The 19880-nt window shown below is 36.1% G+C and overlaps 1 protein-coding gene across 1 annotated transcript; it reads left to right on the top strand.

Moving 5' to 3' along the window:
• The first annotated feature begins 7259 nt into the window (after positions 1-7259).
• On the top strand, positions 7260-19827 carry LOC137393312 (endoplasmic reticulum-Golgi intermediate compartment protein 2-like). The gene is made up of 10 exons (XM_068079808.1): positions 7260-7513; positions 8049-8157; positions 8436-8482; positions 8679-8898; positions 10786-10881; positions 11168-11223; positions 12755-12853; positions 13781-13878; positions 15364-15526; positions 19279-19827. Exons 1-10 carry the CDS (start codon positions 7393-7395, stop codon positions 19473-19475), a joined length of 1206 nt encoding a protein of 401 aa, XP_067935909.1. The 5' UTR covers positions 7260-7392; the 3' UTR covers positions 19476-19827.
• Positions 19828-19880: the final 53 nt, after the last annotated feature.

Here is a 19880-nt window from a genome sequence, read left to right as displayed (position 1 = left end):
ATTAATCTTTTATTACAGTAAGCCGATCTGGTTGACTACAATATAAATTTAAACATTCTGTTTTAGTATTAACCGGATATTGTTCTTGGCAAAAGAGATACTCAGTGTTGCTATTTTAAAATCTTTTCTTCCCTCCGCTCTTCGAAGGGTAAACTTAAAAAAAATCACCATCGAACAGTCCAAGCTCCATACTGTAACCACATTTGATGTAATGCTGTACATAATGTACATACTGTTATACATGCACATGCACAGTTGTCCTCAAACGATTGTTCTACAAACTTAGCTAAACAAACTTAGAACAGAGACTGTCAAGGTCACTTTATATGAAAGGTCGCTGATGAAGCTCCAACCTCAGGTAGGCAAAGTTTTTACCAACTGCTAGAGCACGAAGCCTTAACACTAGAAACAAGAGGAAACACTAGCCTACTCGCTGGTGAGTGGAATGGAAGCCATGGCTTGAGGGGGGCCCAAACTGCGGCTGAAAGACTAAAGTTATTCAGATAGAAGCTTCATGCTTTATTTTTACTACTGACTTGTGGTATCTTCAAAGATTTCAATTTGATAAATCTCTTTTTTAGAAGCGTACCTGCGTGATAATTAACGAAAGCGATCTACTGAAACTTAACAAATGCCAGTCTGATTGGATCTGAGACTCAAAGAAGTAAGTTGAAACAATAGAGCCATATAATTGAGTTAATCATGGAATAATTATGCAACGATTGTGATCTGTATGACGCGGTTAGTTGTTACTAGCAGCATGATTATAACTTCTTGTACTGTAATTTTGCGTGTTTGAAGCTGTGCATTTGTTACTAACTTGTCATTTACTGATGCTTGCCATTCAGCCTTAAAGAACTCAAAGAAGCAACCTCATTTAGCAAACTTACAATATTTTTCAAATGGCCGTTGCATTGGAAATCAATATCTCAGCGTTTTCATGCGTTATAAAACCATACAATCGCAATAGATGCATTTTGGACAGCATGGAAGTGTACCTTATAGTGTGTGTATGAAAAGGCTTACAATTTATTAGTGGCCTTTTGAAGCTTAGAAAAGCTCAGTTGAGCAGTGCTTTACGCATGAAAAATCGATGCATCTTAATTCCCTTTTCCCATAAGGCCTTCATCTTCAAAACAGCACTTGATGACCTTTTGTAAGTAGATACGTTTAACAGGATTTCCTGTAATTACTGCTAGCGGTGTTACTCACTTTCCGGATTGCATCAACGGCGAGACCTGTGTGCGGAGGCGACACACAACAAAGAAAACAAAAGACAAAGTTGCCCAACTAGTGGCAGCCAACTTGTCAAACAGGAATTGATTAGTTTCTGGTTGATTATAAATATAGTTTATCTTTGAACTAAAGCTATGTAAATAAATTCTCTTTAAAAGGATATTGCACTCAAAGTATATATGCAATTATATTAAGCTGTGAGCGATGAACGTGAACACATCAAGAGCATACAATAACACCTGAAATATAACACAAGTTCATCGTGTTATTGTACTACCTTTCAGAGACTGTGAAATATTACATTTCCCCTGTAAACTTCTCAGCGGTTCGCATAACTGTCTGTCTAAAATGTTATGATGTGAATTGAATAAAAAGCAGCAACAAGTTCTACATTGGTAAAATAATTGCCTCGAGTATACAAAATACACAAGCGAATGTTTCACAACTCGTATATTATTCAGAGCGGTAATAAGGTTAGGTAAGCATGGTCTTGAAGCGACCCCTGCTGAGGCTGGAGTAGTCTGTGAGTCACTGGGCTGCCTTTTTTCTTTTTCCTATAAATTACAGGGATTGGTGTCCGTGTGAGTCACACCCTGCTCACTGCCTGCCAACTAGGCTCTGCACCTCGATTAGCCAAACTATTGTGCACATGTAGCTTTCATCAATGATTTTTAACGGTGCATTTTTAGTAATTGTCTTGTTTGGTGAGCATGTATATGTAAAAAATCTCAAGGAAAAATTTAATTGTAAACCTCTGAACAAGTTTAATTTGCAGTTTTCATTTAAGCTCAATTTTAAATTTCAAACGCTGATTCGGAATAATGAGGTTATTATAATACACATTCACATATATTGAACGCTATGACCGCACTAACATAAAAATACAATTAGCTGCTGCTTATTCTATTTACGGAATCTACTAGCAATACTCCTGAGTTAGTCTGCAGACGTAACGATTACCAAACTACTAGACTGGCATAAAACTGCCACCGTAATGGAGCATTTGAAACTGTTTTTTTCTCTTTTACATTGATGCAACACGTGAGCAGTATATTCTCTTAGCTGCAGTGCTAGCCTGTGAAAAGTGAAAAATGGCATTAGAGAGTTAAAGGTCTTCCTCTTGCTATAATTAAGCTAAGAGTTTGAAACTCAGCTCTTCACCTTTTATACAGTTCTTGTTTTGACTCCAAAGAAAATGCTTTCAGTTCGGTGTGATGGCTGGCAAAGGCTAAGTTCTGACAACTTACTCTAATTGTTGGGGGGCGGGGGCACACTTATCACAAACATACACAATGAGGACCTCTCTACATCATGGATGAAAGTAGTTTATGAATAGCTGTACATCAATTATAATCCCTACACTTCTTTTACAATCCCGCAAAACTATCATCGTTATTCCAAAAATATAACTGCATGCAGGTGCTCAATTGTCATGCTCCTGTGTTATGTTTATCTTCTTACAACTTACTGATTGCGCGACTATCATTGTGCAGAGTGAATCTATGCGAATCATTTGAAGTTTGTTTACTCGCTTCCCCGGCAACTGTTATTGCCATTAGAAACAGCTTAGTAGGTTATTCCTAGACGCTTTTTGTAATTACATAGCTAACCTTTTACAATTAGCAAGGGTCTTCTCTCTCTCTGCTGCCAAAACATAAAACTGGCATTTTACAAGTCAGCAACATATTTAGCACCACTTTGCAGGAGACAAGTTCAAACTCAGTGGAAATAATATTTTTCTAAATCAGTTATGATTGGATTTCAAATACAGCCATTGAAGAACTGCAAAGATTGTTGAATTGCTTGATCTTGGCAGCTGCAGTACTCTTTGAAATGACATCTTATTTCAAAGAGTGCTGCAGCTGAAAATAATATTTTTTTTTACCGCGATGCTGCTTATTAAAGGAAAACAAACATGATAAACATTAATCATTTGTGAAATCAAATTTAAGCTTCATTTTAATGCTATTTAAACTTTAATAAATTGGTGCACTTGTACTCAAAAGGGTGTGCCATTTTTCTTTTTTCGCAAAGCTTTGAATATGAGCAGCAAATACAGTACTAGCTTTGTAATGAATGAGGGTTGGGCTTTAAATGTGGAAAGGTAACTCCAATTATTGGATAGCTTCAATCATTGTAGTGATAGCTAATATACTCCAATAAACGACAAGCTATAATCGGCAAGAAGATGGTTGACCAATAGCCTAGCTACATGCCACTATACTAGCTATATGCCTAGCTATATGCCATATATGCTATATTTTTAAATGTTTTCGTCATGGCCGCGATTAACTGTTCGTTTTTGAGCGTTTTGAGCTTGTAATCACATTTCCACATATTTTGCACCTACAACACAGCAGAGTAAGACATGGTGAATCTTTTGATACCAAATAAGTGTAATGTGAATTTTGTTGCAAGTCAACCTTTAATGATATTTGGGTTTGCCATCTCTGACCTGCCATTGGCCAAATGGCAGGTCAGAGATGGCAAAACTCAAAACAGCTTTGGTGCATGTCAGAAAATAAACAGGCTGCTTTTTGTAAAAAGGGGTGCATTTTTTGACATATATTTCTTTAAAGCAAATGTTTAGCTTATCTTTTAGTTGTACCCTTTGGACTTGAGATCTTTGCTAAATGTTTTGTTAATCTGAATGACCTAGATAAATGTTCGAACTTCTTTATTGTAAAGTAATGTAAAGCATTGGTTTATTTTCATGCAAACGTTTGTATTATAGATGATGAAAGTGTAAATACTCTTAAAATCAAAAAAATTAATCTCAATAATCGCAAATATAGTACTAAAACAATTAATGCATGACAAGTACATGTATAAGATAGTTCATATTTAAAATCAAAGGTCTTCCCAAAATGACAAATAACAGGTACTGCCAATTTTCAACCTGTATTTGTTTAGCATCTATGATTTTTTTGTAACCAAAATATTAAAAAATACACTAGATTTTTTGGTAGAAAAATTCAAATCTTTTAATGCGCTATAATAACTCACCTGTATGTATTTCCATACTAAAGTTCACGACAAAGTGAAGGACGCTCTTAGTGTAAGCCATTTGGTTTGACCATTCAGCACTATTCCAGGCTTATTAGCACTTGTCATGAGAGGACAACTCCTACAAGCAACTGAACTCGGTATTGTATGGCTAGTAACTACTGCTCCCATAAGTCTTAACTGCCATTCAGAAAATAATTGATATACAAACAAAACAGTTTCCACTGTCTGATGTTCAGCCTCTATGTTCTCTCTATGATATGATGAAAAAATGGGTGGTTTCTTTTTTCTTCTTTCTCCCCATTTTCTCTTCTTCATTTTTCTTTCCCTTCTCCTCTCTAAGCTCTTCCCTCTCCATCCTCTCTTTCCCTTCTCCTCTCTAAGCTCTTCCCTCTCCATTCTCTCTTTCCTTTCTCCTATCTAAGCTCTTCCCTCTCCATCCTCTCTTTCCCTTCTCCTCTCTAAGCTCTTCCCTCTCCATTCTCTCTTTCCTTTCTCCTATCTAAGCTCTTCCCTCTCCATCCTCTCTTTCCCTTCTCCTCTCTAAGCTCTTCCCTCTCCATCCTCTCTTTCCCTTCTCCTCTCTAAGCTCTTCCCTCTCCATCCTCTCTTTCCCTTCTCCTCTCTAAGCTCTTCCCTCTCCATCCTCTCTTTCCCTTCTCCTCTCTAAGCTCTTCCCTCTCCATCCTCTCTTTCCCTTCTCCTCTCTAAGCTCTTCCCTCTCCATCCTCTCTTTCCCTTCTCCTCTCTAAGCTTTTCCTCTCCATCCTCTCTTTCCCTTCTCCTCTCTAAGCTCTTCCCTCTCCATCCTCTTTTTCCCTTCTCCTCTCTAAGCTCTTCCCTCTCCATCTTCTCTTTCCCTTCTCCTCTCTAAGCTCTTCCCTCTCCATCCTCTCTTTCCCTTCTCCTCTCCAAGCTCTTCCCTCTCCATCCTCTCTTTCCTTCCGCCTCTTCCTTTTCTCTCTTCCTCCTGTCTATTGCCTGTTCTTCAGGGGCCCATTCTGGTTTTCATTATGACAGCAAAATCATGTGCTGGCTGATAATCACATACCTTGTAACTAAAAATTTGGCTGTTAAAACGTGCTTATAGACTTTTGATGCTGACTTAATGGTAAAACTTTTAATCATTGTTAAAGGTCATTATTAAAAATGATGCAAAAAGACTTTTACTATTGGCTATGCTTCTCCATATTATATCTGATAATATAGCCTGAGAAGCATGACAGAAAATGTCTTGCTCTATGTTGGTTGAGAATAAACATCCAGAAATTGAAGAACTGAAGCCAAATGTGAGCTACTCATCAAGCAATTAATAATCAAACCAGTGCTGAAATGCTAAACATTTTCACTTCAGATCATGTTCTGTACTCTTTATGTAACGTAAAATTTTTTTCTAAATTTCAAATGTGATTTTTTTTTGCTTGGCCGTATGGCTCAACATATTTAAGTTTGAACAGTTGGTTTAAAAAGATGCTTTAGTTACTTAAATTAACTGAAACATCAATATACGTAAGGCATAAGCAGAACCAACTAATCGAAAGTAATTCCATGAATATGACAATAATTATACATATGCTTCTTAGCGGAATGTTTTACTTTCACCTTGTTTGATGCTACAAATACATCCACTCATGTAGGATAGCTAATACCTCATCAATAATTCTCATCAATACTTTTTTATCTACAGTATATCATCAGAAATTTTACTGCAAACTTTTTTAATCATTGATGAAGTACATATTAGATTTCAGCAACTGATAGCTTTTTCTATTAATCCTTTGTTTAAACATTTCTATGATTTCTCTAGTGTTTAGCAACAGAAATGTAGTCTATTTTTAAAATAACAATATTTGTTTGGTATAGATTACTATTTATGAAAAGGTCATTAATAACTCTCTAGAGTATGTATAACCAATCAGTGCCCTAAAACCAAAAGAATTGGAGTTGCAAGACCTTTGCAGTAAAACTTTATCATGCAATTAAAATGTTTAAGTTAAGAAAGGCGTCTGACCAATTCTTGTGTACTTTTCTGTATCTATAAGTCTATCAGCAAATCAAAATATTTTCAGCATTTCATCAATTTCTTTTTCAAAGAAGTACAGTGTATTCAAGTTCTGCTTCTCATTTATAACACAATTAGTATTGCAGTTTGTGGAGCTATTCTTGAGGGAATTCCTCATCTTTGCCGTCTAACATATATCTTTTAGGTTTGCAGTATACAGAGAACCACTCACTTTATAATGACTTACATAAGAGTAGTAGTGGCATTCAGTTGTTTTATTACATCAATTTGCAGATTGCAAATAAAGAACACTGATTTATTTTCCATCGAATATACAAGTGTGATATATAGTGATGTTTTGTACGCAAGGAGTATGACGAGGAGCTTGCTAAATATTGTAGTTAAAACTTATAATCCTATGAAACTTGAAAGTATTTTTGTAGTTAACAAAGATGGAAAGTAATGATTAATGAGCTATGTATTTTGTGCCAATATGGCCAGTTGATGCTGAATGATGAAGTGCTGCCAAGCAGAAAGTCATAGTGTCATTTGTAAACACTTTCTAGTATCTAGAAAGTGTTTAGAAATGGTTTTAAGAAACTGGGACAGTGATTACCTTTTTAACGCCGCTTTAGATCAACAAACTAGCATTTTTAAAGCAGCATCAGCCGCTTTATGAGAAGCTCTATGACATTTCATGAGAGTGCAATTTGTAAATAAAACTGGGTGTGTTCAATGTCTTCAACTACTAGGACTGCACTTTACTTTGTTTCATGCAGTTTTATCAGTGGTTACTAGCAACTCTAGGCTGACTTGTACCTTTTACGACCATATGATGTTTAATAGCTCAGTTATTTAAGAAGACCATTACTTCTGTTCAATACTGTATAGAAATTGTTTTATGAATGAGAAGATAACTCCGAAGGAGTCTGTGCTTGCGCCTTTTTTCAACCTTTGTTTGTTTAAAACAACGTTTAAAAATGTACTCGCTAAAAACCGAAAGCGGTGACTTTGGAGAAACGAAGTAGAAGTTCCTTAGTATAACTGCTTATAATGACTTGGATGAGTATTATGTCACAAGTTCTATTTACGCCAACATTTAATTAGAAATTAAATTTTTACGTATAGTTGTTTGTATAATCTACAAAATGAGAAGGCTTAATGCTGTGACCAGCGACAGAGAGCCGCTTAAAAAGTTGGTCAAAGAGTTGGATGCTTTTCCCAAAATTGATGAATGTTATGTTGAAACAAACGCGCGTTCAGGAGGAGGTTTGTTAAAAGCATTTACTTATTTTGGGAACACATACTTTTGTTTTACTACTTGTTTAAATTTGTTTTGCAATCGTGGTTCTGTTTAACCATAGACCAATTGTCCACAACATTATATGTGGCCAACCTTATGTTATTGCATATTCGTCAGTTAATCTAGATGATCGAAGAAGGTGTCTCGACATTTGAGGATTTCAAATGTCGAGATACCCATATTTCAAATAGTTATTATACCTGTAATCTATAGCACAACTATATCGGAAAGCACAACTGTCTTTGGTAGTTATTTTTTTGTATTTGAGATTTTGAGTTACAATCAGACATACATGAAACTGGATTGCTTGCGGCTTGGATTATAAATGAACATGTACCGTATATACAAGTAATTCAAATAGCATTTAAAAGTAATCTGCTCGATGTTTAGACCTTTTGAAAACAACTCTTTGTGAGAAAGCAAGTTTGACAAAGGTTCTTATTTTTATTTCAGTTTCAATCTGGGCATACCTGCAATGCATTCGGCTTATTTTTGTTGCAGTATCACTACTGATGTTCTGTGTGCTAGGCTTATTAATTGGATCTCAAATATACAATTATTCTAATTCAGAAGTTGTCTATGAATATGGAGTTGATACAGACACGTCGTCGTGAGTATTGTAAGGTACACCTTGGTGTTATATTTTTTGAACATTGAATGCCTATACATTTTTTACAATAGGCCTACATAAAAACATTCAGCAAATATTTTGTGGCTTACATTGCAAAGACACAATACCAATTACTTTATTAAATTCTGCATGATTACACGAGCTCGTTGAGATGAGATGGCCCTTTCTCTGCATACGCGTGGATTTCATTGTTTATAACAGGGTTGCCAATGGTTATTGGAATGATTTTTGAATTACTTTCCGTTGTTTAATTTCAGGATGCTGAAAATCAATATAGATTTGACAATTGCAATGCCATGCGCAGGTAAGCATATAATCTTTGCAATGACGGTAAGCTTGTAATCATTATCATATTGTTATTTGTCAGACATTTAACATTGCACGGTTCAGTGGCCAATTTTGTCTGCATTAAAAACGCAAACATAGTTTAAACTTGTTGATTTTAAGAGATCCAAAATCTCCAAGAATGTTTGACTATTGTGATTTGTTTCCAATTCTAGCGATTGGCGCAGATCTGCTAGACATTACTGGCAAGCATTCCATTGACCATGAAAACCGCTTAGAGGAGATTGGCACAACTTTTGAGCTGACTAGGCAGCAGGAAATATATCAACTCACTGCTCGTCAACGAGCCCAATTACTCCAAAAGAAGTATCATTCAATGCATGAGTCGATATGGGATAAAGGGTATCGAGATGAACAGAATTCATTTCCTGAAACGTATGTAAGGCATCATATACAGCGGTGTGCATAAACTTGGAATCACCAGTTAAATCTTCAAATATGTATGTTTATATGCTGTTGTCTAAGAAATTCTTTGGAGTTAAGTGCCTCAACCCCATCAATATATATATCATTTGAAAGGGAAAATTCTGAAGAACAAGATGATGCCAAATAATCGAAAATATTTTCAGATTTTTATCGCTGGGGTTGGATCTACCGAAAGGCAGACTTTTTGCAGGCTATGAATGTTGTTAGTGAAAATTGATAAAATAGGATACAAACAAACTCTTTTATACAAATTGATGGCCCTGAAAAGGGCCGTCGGGTTATTGTTGGTCTTCTGAAGGACTGGTAAGGTGTCTTGAGCTGAGCATTAGTATTTTATTGGCCAGCCCTTGTTCTTGATCACCATCTGACACCGTCGAGGCATGCTGTTTACCAACTTTCTGAGCTCTTCAGGAGTGATGATGTGATGCCAAGCATGAATAATCTTCTCTATGAGCTCCCGTTTTGTCTTTGGTTTATCTTTGCTGACTATCACACCAATATGCTGCCAAAGATTTTCAATGGGATTCAGGTCAGGGCTTTGTGCTGGCCAGTCTATTACCCTCACATTACTTCTGGTCATCCACTCCTTGACTCTCTTGGCACGGTGGCAGGGTGCATTGTCATCCTGGTAGTACCAGGGTTGGTCGTTGCTGGTGAACAAGCTCCGAGCACTTGGAAGCATGACATCTTCCATGGTCTTGATGTATTTGTCTCCATTCATCATGCCTTCACAAATGGAGAGTCTTCCCACACCAAAAGCTGTCATGCAACCCCATACCATGACTCCAGTAGGGTGCTTGATGGTTGGTAGCGTACAAGCAGGGCTGTACTCCTCTCCAGGTCGTCTCCTCACATAACAATTTCCAGAGTGGTTTTGGATGGTAAATGTTGACTCATCACTGAACAAGACCATTTGCCATTGGGCTGTTGTCCAGAACCGTTTATCTTTAGCCCACTCTAGACGACGGTTTCGCTGTTTCTCAGAAACTAAGGGCTTGCGCCTTGCCTTGCAGCCTTTCTAACCATATGCAAGCAGTCTTCTTCGCACTGTACTGGGGTGAATCTCAATATCTCTGTTGTCCTTGATCTCCTTACAAAGTTGAGTACTGTTCAGATGTCTGTCAGCGAGGGATCTTCGTACCAGGTACCGATCTTCACGGATAGTCGTCTTCTTGGGTCGTCCAGCAGAGTACGTGGGTTTAAGACTGCCATTAGAGGTCCAAGTCTTGATTGCTGTGTAGACTGCTCAGACTGATCAGATTGATATATAATATCTGGCATGGCATCATAATTGGCGGGAAAATAGAAAGCAAATGGAAGATCCATTCGATATAGAGTGAACAAAACAATGTGATTCCAAGTTTATGCACACCATTGTAGTTGCAGTTCTATCTTGGGTGTAACTGTAGCGGCTTCAAGGTAGTATAACAGATTGTAACCATGACACTATCATGTGTATGTAAGAGTGTTATTCCCCCGCAAATGTCAAACATTCCCTTGTCAGTCCAAAAGCCTTAAACATTGTAAAAAGAATCATGCACCTGATTGCATTAATCTTGCTTGAAGATTACCTTGGCCTATTCGATACTGGTAGAGCTTTCCTCGAATATACAGTATGTTGAGGCTTTTCAATTACTTTGTTCATTTTAATGTGAGTCACTAAAATCTGTGACCAGACAAAATTCTCCAACACAGTGTCATCTGAGTAGTCCAATTCTCTTGAGCAATAAACAGTCGTCCTAAAATATCACACTAGTTCTGTCTCTGTAATGGTTTCATGTGCAGCGTACCGACACATCTGTCTAAGTACCTTTAAATAGAAGGTGCCTGTTGCAGGATTAAAAACCCCAGAGTCAAACTCGATGCGTGTAGATTCCGAGGATCACTTCACACTCGAAAACTTTCTGGAAACTTCCATGTCACATTAGGAAAGTGAGTAGCACAGATAGACCTCTTTAGTTGGTAGATACAGTTAACGATTCAGACATAAAAATGAAAGAGATTGTATGCTCCTTTATTGCAAGCTCTTTTAGTTTGCTCAAGGTCAAATGAACAAGCCAGTTTTATAACTAGTGTATAATTTATGTATTCCATATAATCATTACATAAATATAAGTGTTAGTTTTATGTACATACATGTATATGTGTGTTCTTAATTGTTGACCTTTTGCTATTTATCAAATGAGTACACTCATCTATATTGTTATCTGATTGACAGGCCGATTAACTTTTTCGGTGGAGGACACGCCCATTTGTCTGTCATGACAGGAGATGGTAAGTATGTCTGCTGTAGTATAGTGACCAACTGCTTTTATTCTTTAGCTAGCTGTGCTACCTGGCGTTGCTCGGGTAATAAAAAAAGTCTGATCAGAAAATTGATTTGTATTCAACATATAACAACCTTTGCCATTCTAACCTTCAAACTGCATATCATGAGAAAAAAGCTTTGATGGATAGCTTCTGATGGAACAGTAACCTTTTTTATACCCACACACTTTTATGCAAGAATTGTTATTATTAATTCAACATATTCAGGATTTTTATTTTGTTTTCTCAGTTCGTATTAATTGTATTATTACAGAATCATCTTCTATTGTAATCGTAGCAAAACCGACTCAATTTAGATATTACTTGCTAATTATTTCACATTTATATCTAAACCCTTGTATAGTTGTTTTATTTTTTTAATTTATTTGACCTGCTCAAAACATTTTCCTCATGATATGAAGTTTGAAAGTTACAGTTGTTTGACAAAGTTTAAAAACCTTTACAATTGTTTTTATTTTCTTTTAAATTATTTTAACTACACAAAACACTTTTCTCATGATATTTAGTTTGAAAATTAGAACGGCAAATGTTGTTATATGTTAAATACAAATCAATTTTCTGTGCAAAGACCTTTTTATTACCATTATCGTCGTGTTCAAAGTTTTGATGGATAGCTTCCGGTGGTATATTCATTTTTTTTATACACTCACACTTCTATGCAAGAATTGTTATTACTAATTTAACATATTCAGGATTTTTATTTTGTTTTCTCCGTTCGTATTAATTGTATCATTACCAAATCGTATTTTATTGTAATTGTAGCCAACCCGACTCAAGTTAGCTATTACTTGGCTAATTATTTCATATTTACATCTAAACCCTTTTATAGTTGTTTTATTTTTTTTATATTAATTTGACATGCGCAAAACATTTTCCTCATGATATGAAGTTTGACAGTTACAGTTGTTTGACAAAGTTTGTTTTTATTTTTTCTCTTGATTTACTTCAACTACCCAAACACTACAAAAACAACTACACAATCGGTACTGGTGCAAATGTAAAAATAAGATATCGAACTGTCTTAGTCTGATCGAACGGAGGCGAATGTCGAAGCTCTTCCCATAAATGTCCGTGTGAGAAGAATTGGCCTTCACCCCATATATAGTAATTGAACCTTACGAAAAAAAGATTTCTTAGCAGGAGCATCATAACGTGTAGGCGTATTATTAAAATAATTAGCGTGTGGTCACTGTATATCGAATATGATAACGCCTTCAATCGAAATTTCCTAACAGGGGTATCAAAACGCGTGGGCGTAATGCTAAAATAATAGCTATAGCTGGACAACCAAAATGACGAATACACATACAACAAACTTTGAGAAATATATATAGATTACGGCTATCTTTATTAGTAGATTTCTATGGCCAGATTGCAACCACCACCCTTCAATGCTTTTGCCAGTTGTAGCTCTGGTGGCTATTGTAAGTGAGTTCACTTTTTGAAATTTCAGTTTGAAATATTGGTTTCCTTACAGCACACAATTTCTCTCATCGAATTCATCATTTATCCTTTGGCGACACTGCTGCTGGCCGTGTTCATCCATTGGATGGAGATGAGCACATCACGAGCCATGGTTAGTTACACTGTAATTATGCTGTCAAACATTGATGTACATGTACCAAGTTAATTCATACTGATACCTACTTCACATATCGAGACTATTGAACCATTTATTCATATAAGGATATATTTTATTTTGTTTTTTTTTTCTTTCTAGAAACCAAAAATCAGTAATGAAGGTTCAAATACAACAGACATAAGACAGACATATTATATAGAACTATGTAAAAAGTAAATGGTAAAATTTGAAATATATGTAAAAATTCCAATTATGAAGCACTGATCATTAAAAAAGATTTTTTTTATTGTTACTCTGGAAACATGTGAACAGACATTTGAAGGTAAAACAAGTGATAGAAATATAACAGCGTAATTTGCTCTATCTTGCACTACAGGTATTTTAAATTAACTTAATTATTATATTTTTTATTATTTTCATAGTTAATTTTAATTTCTTTTTTATCTACCAAATTGTAATGTTTTGAGCTATCTCGGATGTCATATGTTGAAAATTTCTCTGTGTGGGGAAGAATTTGTATGTCAAGTTGATTGAAGGGCGGGGTTTAACTAAATTGCTTCTACTGTACCCATAGGTCTAGTGCATTGGTAGTGCAGGTATTTTATAATCCAACTGATACAAATCTAAATATGTACTGATTGCATTAAGGAGGCGCGCTAGTAGGCCTTTAGTGCTTGCAATATAATCACTAAAGGAAAAACGAAAATAGGGCTGGCTATATTACTGAACCAGTCGATGTGTACAGTTAACACTTTACTGAACCAGCTGATATGTGTACAGTTCTTACTAAGCTAGTTGCTGTGTACAGTTAGCACCCTACTGATCCAGATGTATAAACTTTGTCACTGTACATGATATCAGTAATTTGATGTGTTTTATATATTTCACATTCTAAATTTAATGGAATATTATTTATTGCAGACTATCACATATTTCAGTACTTTGTCAAGGTTGTACCTACTAAAGTGAACACGAGGTTCTCTTATGTGGACACATACCAGTACTCCGTTACTTCAAGGGTATGTATTGCCTGCGTTAGCTCAATAGTCTGTCACGTAATATAGAAACAGTGCTTTAGTCAACTGGTGAAAATTGAGGCTACCAGGGCATACAGTTTGTATTTTCACTGGTGTTTCGCTTATGAAAGGTATGGTACAATATAGCACATGTATGGATGGATTCTCTTAAACACGTACATAATGTTATCTACGTATTTATATGAGTAAGGCTGTGGATTGAAATATAATATGCAAACTTTGGCCAGCGCTGTGGTGTGTTGATGAGTAGATTAAGAATGCCCTATCAATTGCTCAACAAAGTACAAAAGTATTCATTTCAAACATCGAGTTGCTCTGGTTTTTAACCAGCAGATTAAACACTCATCACACAAAAAGGAAGATATTACATAATGTAAAAATCTTGGGCACTAGAATTTACTTTGTTTGTAAATTAGCCAAATGTGCCTTGAGTTAGTTACAGTTAGTTAAAGAAGTGCTACATCTCATCGATGAGTTTCTCTGGGAAAAATATTTTATTGCAAAGCCATAATGATTAGATTTGCCTTAAACCATAACTGCCACAAACAGCTTTTATTTTCTAGGTAAATCAGACCCGATGATTCCGATTTCGTACTCAAAATAAATATTGGTCCACTAACTTTCAAAGTCATCATGAAGGCTCTTTTACAGCGTTTCAATATCGGTCTCGCAAACGACACAATCGACACAACAAGCTCCGCCCATAAATATGTGACGTATGCTAGCTTTTTGGGAACGGAAGTTGGAGATGTTTAGTTTGATCTACAACGATAGAGAGGGGTTTCTTAAAACCTATTGTTTTCTAAATTCAGCCTTCAAAATATTCTGTCTTTTATGAAAGGTAGATAAACTACTTAAAATTGCTCGTAGCTTGTTACAGGATGTTTAGCAGGCTGAACACCGAGAAATATGAGCTCAAAAAAGTGTCATTTTTTTGCCATTCAGCCTATTTAACATCTTGTAACAAACTATGAGCAATATTAAATAGCTTACTTACCTTTTATAAAAAAGCTGAGAAGGCTGAAAATTGAAGCAAAACTGAGAATTTTGAAGGCTGAATTCAGATAATAATGAGTTTTAAGACAACCATCTCTCTAATTCTAGATCGGACTAAACATCTCCAACTTCTGTTCCTAAAAAGCTAGGCTACGTCACATATTTATGGGTGGAGGTTGTTGTGTCGATTGTGTCATTTGCGAAACCGATATTGAAACGCTGTAAAAAAGCCTTCATGATGACATTGAACGTTCGTGGACCAATATTTATTTTTAGTACAAAATCGGAATCAGCGTGTCTGATTTACCTAAGAAAAACGATGAAAGCTGTTCATGACAGTTATGGTTTAATGTATGCCTCCGGTTTCGATAATAGAAGTCACTCAGTAATCAATGTTTAATCAACACATCTGTGCTTGATCACACCCGACTGTACAAGCAGACACTGTATCACTGTATACTGTCGTCTCAGGACCGAGTGCTGGACCACAATGCAGGAAGTCATGGCACGCCTGGTATATTCATGAAGTATGACTTCTCACCTATCAAAGTGTATGTAGCCCACAAATATACGCCATTCTGGAAGTTTCTAGTGCGACTCTGTGGGATCGTTGGTGGAATATTTGCCTGTACAGGTAAGACTACAGCTCGCTATCCTACATGGCCAATCGTGTTAGGCTGCATAACCCTTTTAATCCTGGCTGGCTTCATCAATTTGTCTCAAGTATGAATGTAGGACGTTTTGAAACTTTTGTTAAATATATCTAAATATGCTCATAATCAAATATTTGGTGATACACTGGCAAACAAGTCGAATCACACAAGCAAATGTCATCAAATATAAAAACATTTCAGTTCTTCGGGCTAATACCATAAAAATACGTACTAGTTTAACAAATTCTAAAAATGTTTGCAGTATCACTATATTCATTGAGCACATGTTCATCATTGTTTTATGACTCGGAAGACTTTTCAACTGCATTACAACAATGATATACAGCCCCCCAAGGATAGGTGACGGCTATCATATGGCCGGGGTTTAATGATCGTGCTCTGCTAGGATTGTGCTAGCCTGGGTTTCGGAGCTAACACAATTCCCGCGAGGTGGTCGCGTTGCCTTGGTAGGTTTTGGAAAACACGACTCGCTGTTATCGTGTCATTAGCTCATTCAGTCAGTAGGCCCCGCAATTTACAATAGCAAACCTTGAATTTCTACAATGTAGGGGTAACACCTAACTAAAAAAGTGGATCCATGGACAATAAAACATTTCAAATTATCTACTTTTACTAATTTTGAAATTGGTAGGTATCGTAGTATATGCTTAAAGTTAAATATAATATACCCAAAATCACCCGAACAACGGCCTTTTTTCCTAGTTTTTGATTAATATTTTGCCACTCTTAATATAAAATGAGTCTTTCATTGTTGTCACATTGTTTTACCTGGCCAATAAGATGGGACAGCAGGCAAAGCTGTGCAGTGTAGTTTTCATACTCAAAATATAAATATTAAACCGAATTTGGGCCATTTCACAATGGCAACTATTAATATCACGAATGCTTGTGAATGGCAACTGACTGATCATAATGGTGACAGTATTGGGCAACTATATTTATTTGACAACAAAATGAAACAGATCAGTAAAATAACCACTATTGTTCATAATACTTGTAAATTTACAAGGGGCATTATTCAGCATATTTGTTTGTTCGGGTGCCATGTTCGGGTTCATCCCAAGTTCCAACAGAGCTCGATCATTAGGCCCCGCCCACATGATGTCCATCGCCTATCCTTGTGGGGACTGTATATCATTGATTACAATCATCTATTGCATACCAACAAATGAGTCGTATAAATTTTTTGTGTGAAGTCATCCCAGTAAATTTTTTATAATAGCGAAGGAAGATGATAAAGATAGTTGAAAATGGTAAAAATGGAAGTAAAATCTCTGGTATAACATGCTATGCAAGAATTGATTTTATTGGTTTGTGCTGTTACTTAGAAACAGCATTTGTAAACAGAGTCATGTGGATGCCGCTATACCGACTGTCAGAGTTTCTGACAAGCGCTATGCAATGTCGTAATACCTGTCATCAAGGTTTCTGACACGCGCTATGCAATGCCATAATACTGGCCGTCAGGGTTCAAATTGTTAAAACCAAATAACATCTGATGTACTCAAAGTTTCATCCAGTAATGCCTGCTGATTCAACCATAATGCCTGCCAGCACTACTTATGTTAGGAGTAGTCTGCCCATTTGTAACCACAGCTAGTCACTAACTAATTTCGTCTCCAAGTACAGTAGACATTCCTACAATGTGAATAATCCTTCTGAGAATGTTTACGTTATAGGGATTTTACTTTATACGAAGAGTAAAAATTAATGTAAATCATACATGTTGCATGCTCTTCCCAAACTCACTTGATGGCCAAATCTTCCCTTTGGCCCTTCAAATAGGAAAATAACTAAAAATTTAAAAATTTTTTAATTTAATGACTGTCCAATAAATGTGGTATTATTAGATTATATCGACAACCTTTCTTTTTTTTATTACTCTAGCTCGATTTAGACCATGGTTACGGTAATGTTTCTACCTTAAGTTAAGGGGAGTGAACACCTACAAGGTCAATTTAAATCAATTTTTTTCACTGTTGATCTAGACAGCAAGCTTTATGCTGCACAGAAAAAAATAAAATGTATGTCTAAAATAAAGTAAAGCAAAAAAATATTTACTATTATACGAGCGGTGTCTGTCTGTTCATGTTTTTTCGAAGCCATGGATAGAGCTTAGGCTAAAAGAATGATTTCAACTAGACTCCAACTCGAGACATTCAGTTTGGTAGACTGACACTGTAACACCTGCACCAATCAATAGCCTTAAAGGTTAACTTGCAACAAAATTCACATTACAGTTATTTAGTATCAAAAGGTTCACCATGTCTTACTCTGCTGTGTTGTAGGTGCCAAATATGTGGAAATTTGATTACAAGCTCTTAAAAGCTAAAAAACGAAAAGCCGCCGTAGATTGGAGTCTCTTTATTTCAATGACGTAGCCATGAAATTTGGTTATCGTCTTGTCACGTATGTTCTCGCGTGAATGGAAAGGCCAATACAAAGCTCAATATAAAACTTATTGTAGTACTAGTTTATGACAAACACTTCGGGTTTTACCGAAGACCCCGTATCAAATATAGATGCTCGCGACTTTACAGTTTTGTTTCGGCCTGATCTAATCGGCAAGTTGTAATCTGATCATGTGACCTAATACTTCGCAAATAATTTCTGCAGCACTTTTCGATTATCACAAGTGACCAAGAGGCTCGTCATGATTATCAGGCAATGATATGTACTCCTTCAAGCTAAGGCTAAAAAATTAAACGAATTTTTACGGTAAGTTATAAGATATCAGTGCTAAACGTGACAGCATTACGACGACGATAAAACAGACGCGTAAAAACAATAGACATAGTTTTATTGAATGTGTGAACTATATTTGTGAAAATATTTCGACGAATAAAGTTGCAAGAAAGTGTAAACAGAAACCATCTCTCACAACTACATCACATTTGAGCCGTTTTGGAAAGGGAATCCAAACTACGGCGGTCTCGTGTGGCTGCGATTTTCTGTTCGTTTTTGAGCTTTCAAGAGCTTGTAATCACGTTTCCACATATTTGGCACCTACAACACAACAGAGTAAGACATGGTGAATCTTTTCATATCAAATAACTGTAATGTGAATTTTGTTGCAAGTCAACCTTTAAAGTATTTCTGAATAATTGTGCAGCTACATATTCTCTTTACTTTATCTCCCACAGCAGCTAGACTCCAAGGGTATTAGTATATATAATATAAACCCCTACATGTCGTTGTCTCTCCCAAACACAGCAAGAAAAAAAAATTTATTCAAGGCTATTTATCGGACTTGTTATTCAAATCGAATTTGAGAATTTGCTCATACTTGACACTTTACATTATATGGGATTTTTTACATAATACTATGGAAAAACTTTACATAACTTCTTTTATGTTAAGCGGAATTTATGTTATAGGAAGTTTATATTATAGGAGCATCTACTGTACTCTGTTATTAGCATACTTTTTATTTTGGGTGATAGTAGCTGTGAGTTACCAAATTCAACAGAGCTAGACAGCTACACTACTTTAGCAGGTCAATCAATTGATATTCATTCGGGATTCATCAATGTTGCTAGGTACTTGTGCAGACGCCTCACCAATGCAAAGCCTAGTACTTATTCTAACTCCTTTTTCTGCTAGTCATGAGTTAGAGCTGTAGCATGCATACTTTGTGGAATGTTTATAATCGTAATAACTTGTTATTATGATTAACCTTGTCGTAATAACTAGTTATTTGTTTTGATTGCAGGTATATTTAACAGTATATTGGATGTAACATTGGATATAGTCTGCTGTCGACTGAAGTTAGGCAAGTACAAGCCAAAGGATATACAAACAACACAGATATCTACTAGCAGTCTCACCGATGCATCCATTCCTTCAACATTACCAGGTGGAAATATTGCCATTTCCAGTTTCCCTATTACGACCACCGACACCACTTGATTGAAAGTTTTGCTTGTCTAAACCAAAATCTGTTGATATCTCCATAAAAATATATTATTATGTATATGCCAACAACTTGAAGGTCTTTTTCTATCATTACTATACTGATAGAGGGTACTGACTCCGGCAGATAAGATTTGCTAGGCTGCTGTATGGAATTTGTGTAGTCTTCCTCCGTAGTCCTTTTCTGGTTCAATGATGAAAGTCGAAACGAACAATTTCTTTACTATAATAAGACATGCATTCATCCGAAGCCCCTCCAAGGTCATTAGAAAAAAAGACTGCACTACACAAGAATTGAACTCAGATATTTGGCTGGCAGTCAGGGGCACTACCAACTGCAACACTCAACCACCTCGGTGCATTACACCTGATGATCTCTGATGGCGCATGAGAGTGCCAGGG

This window comes from Watersipora subatra, chromosome 1 (assembly GCF_963576615.1).
Source record: "Watersipora subatra chromosome 1, tzWatSuba1.1, whole genome shotgun sequence".
NCBI lineage: Eukaryota > Metazoa > Bryozoa > Gymnolaemata > Cheilostomatida > Watersiporidae > Watersipora > Watersipora subatra.
The sequence above is the reverse complement of the archived record's forward strand: the minus strand, read 5'-3'. Positions and strand labels throughout refer to the sequence as shown.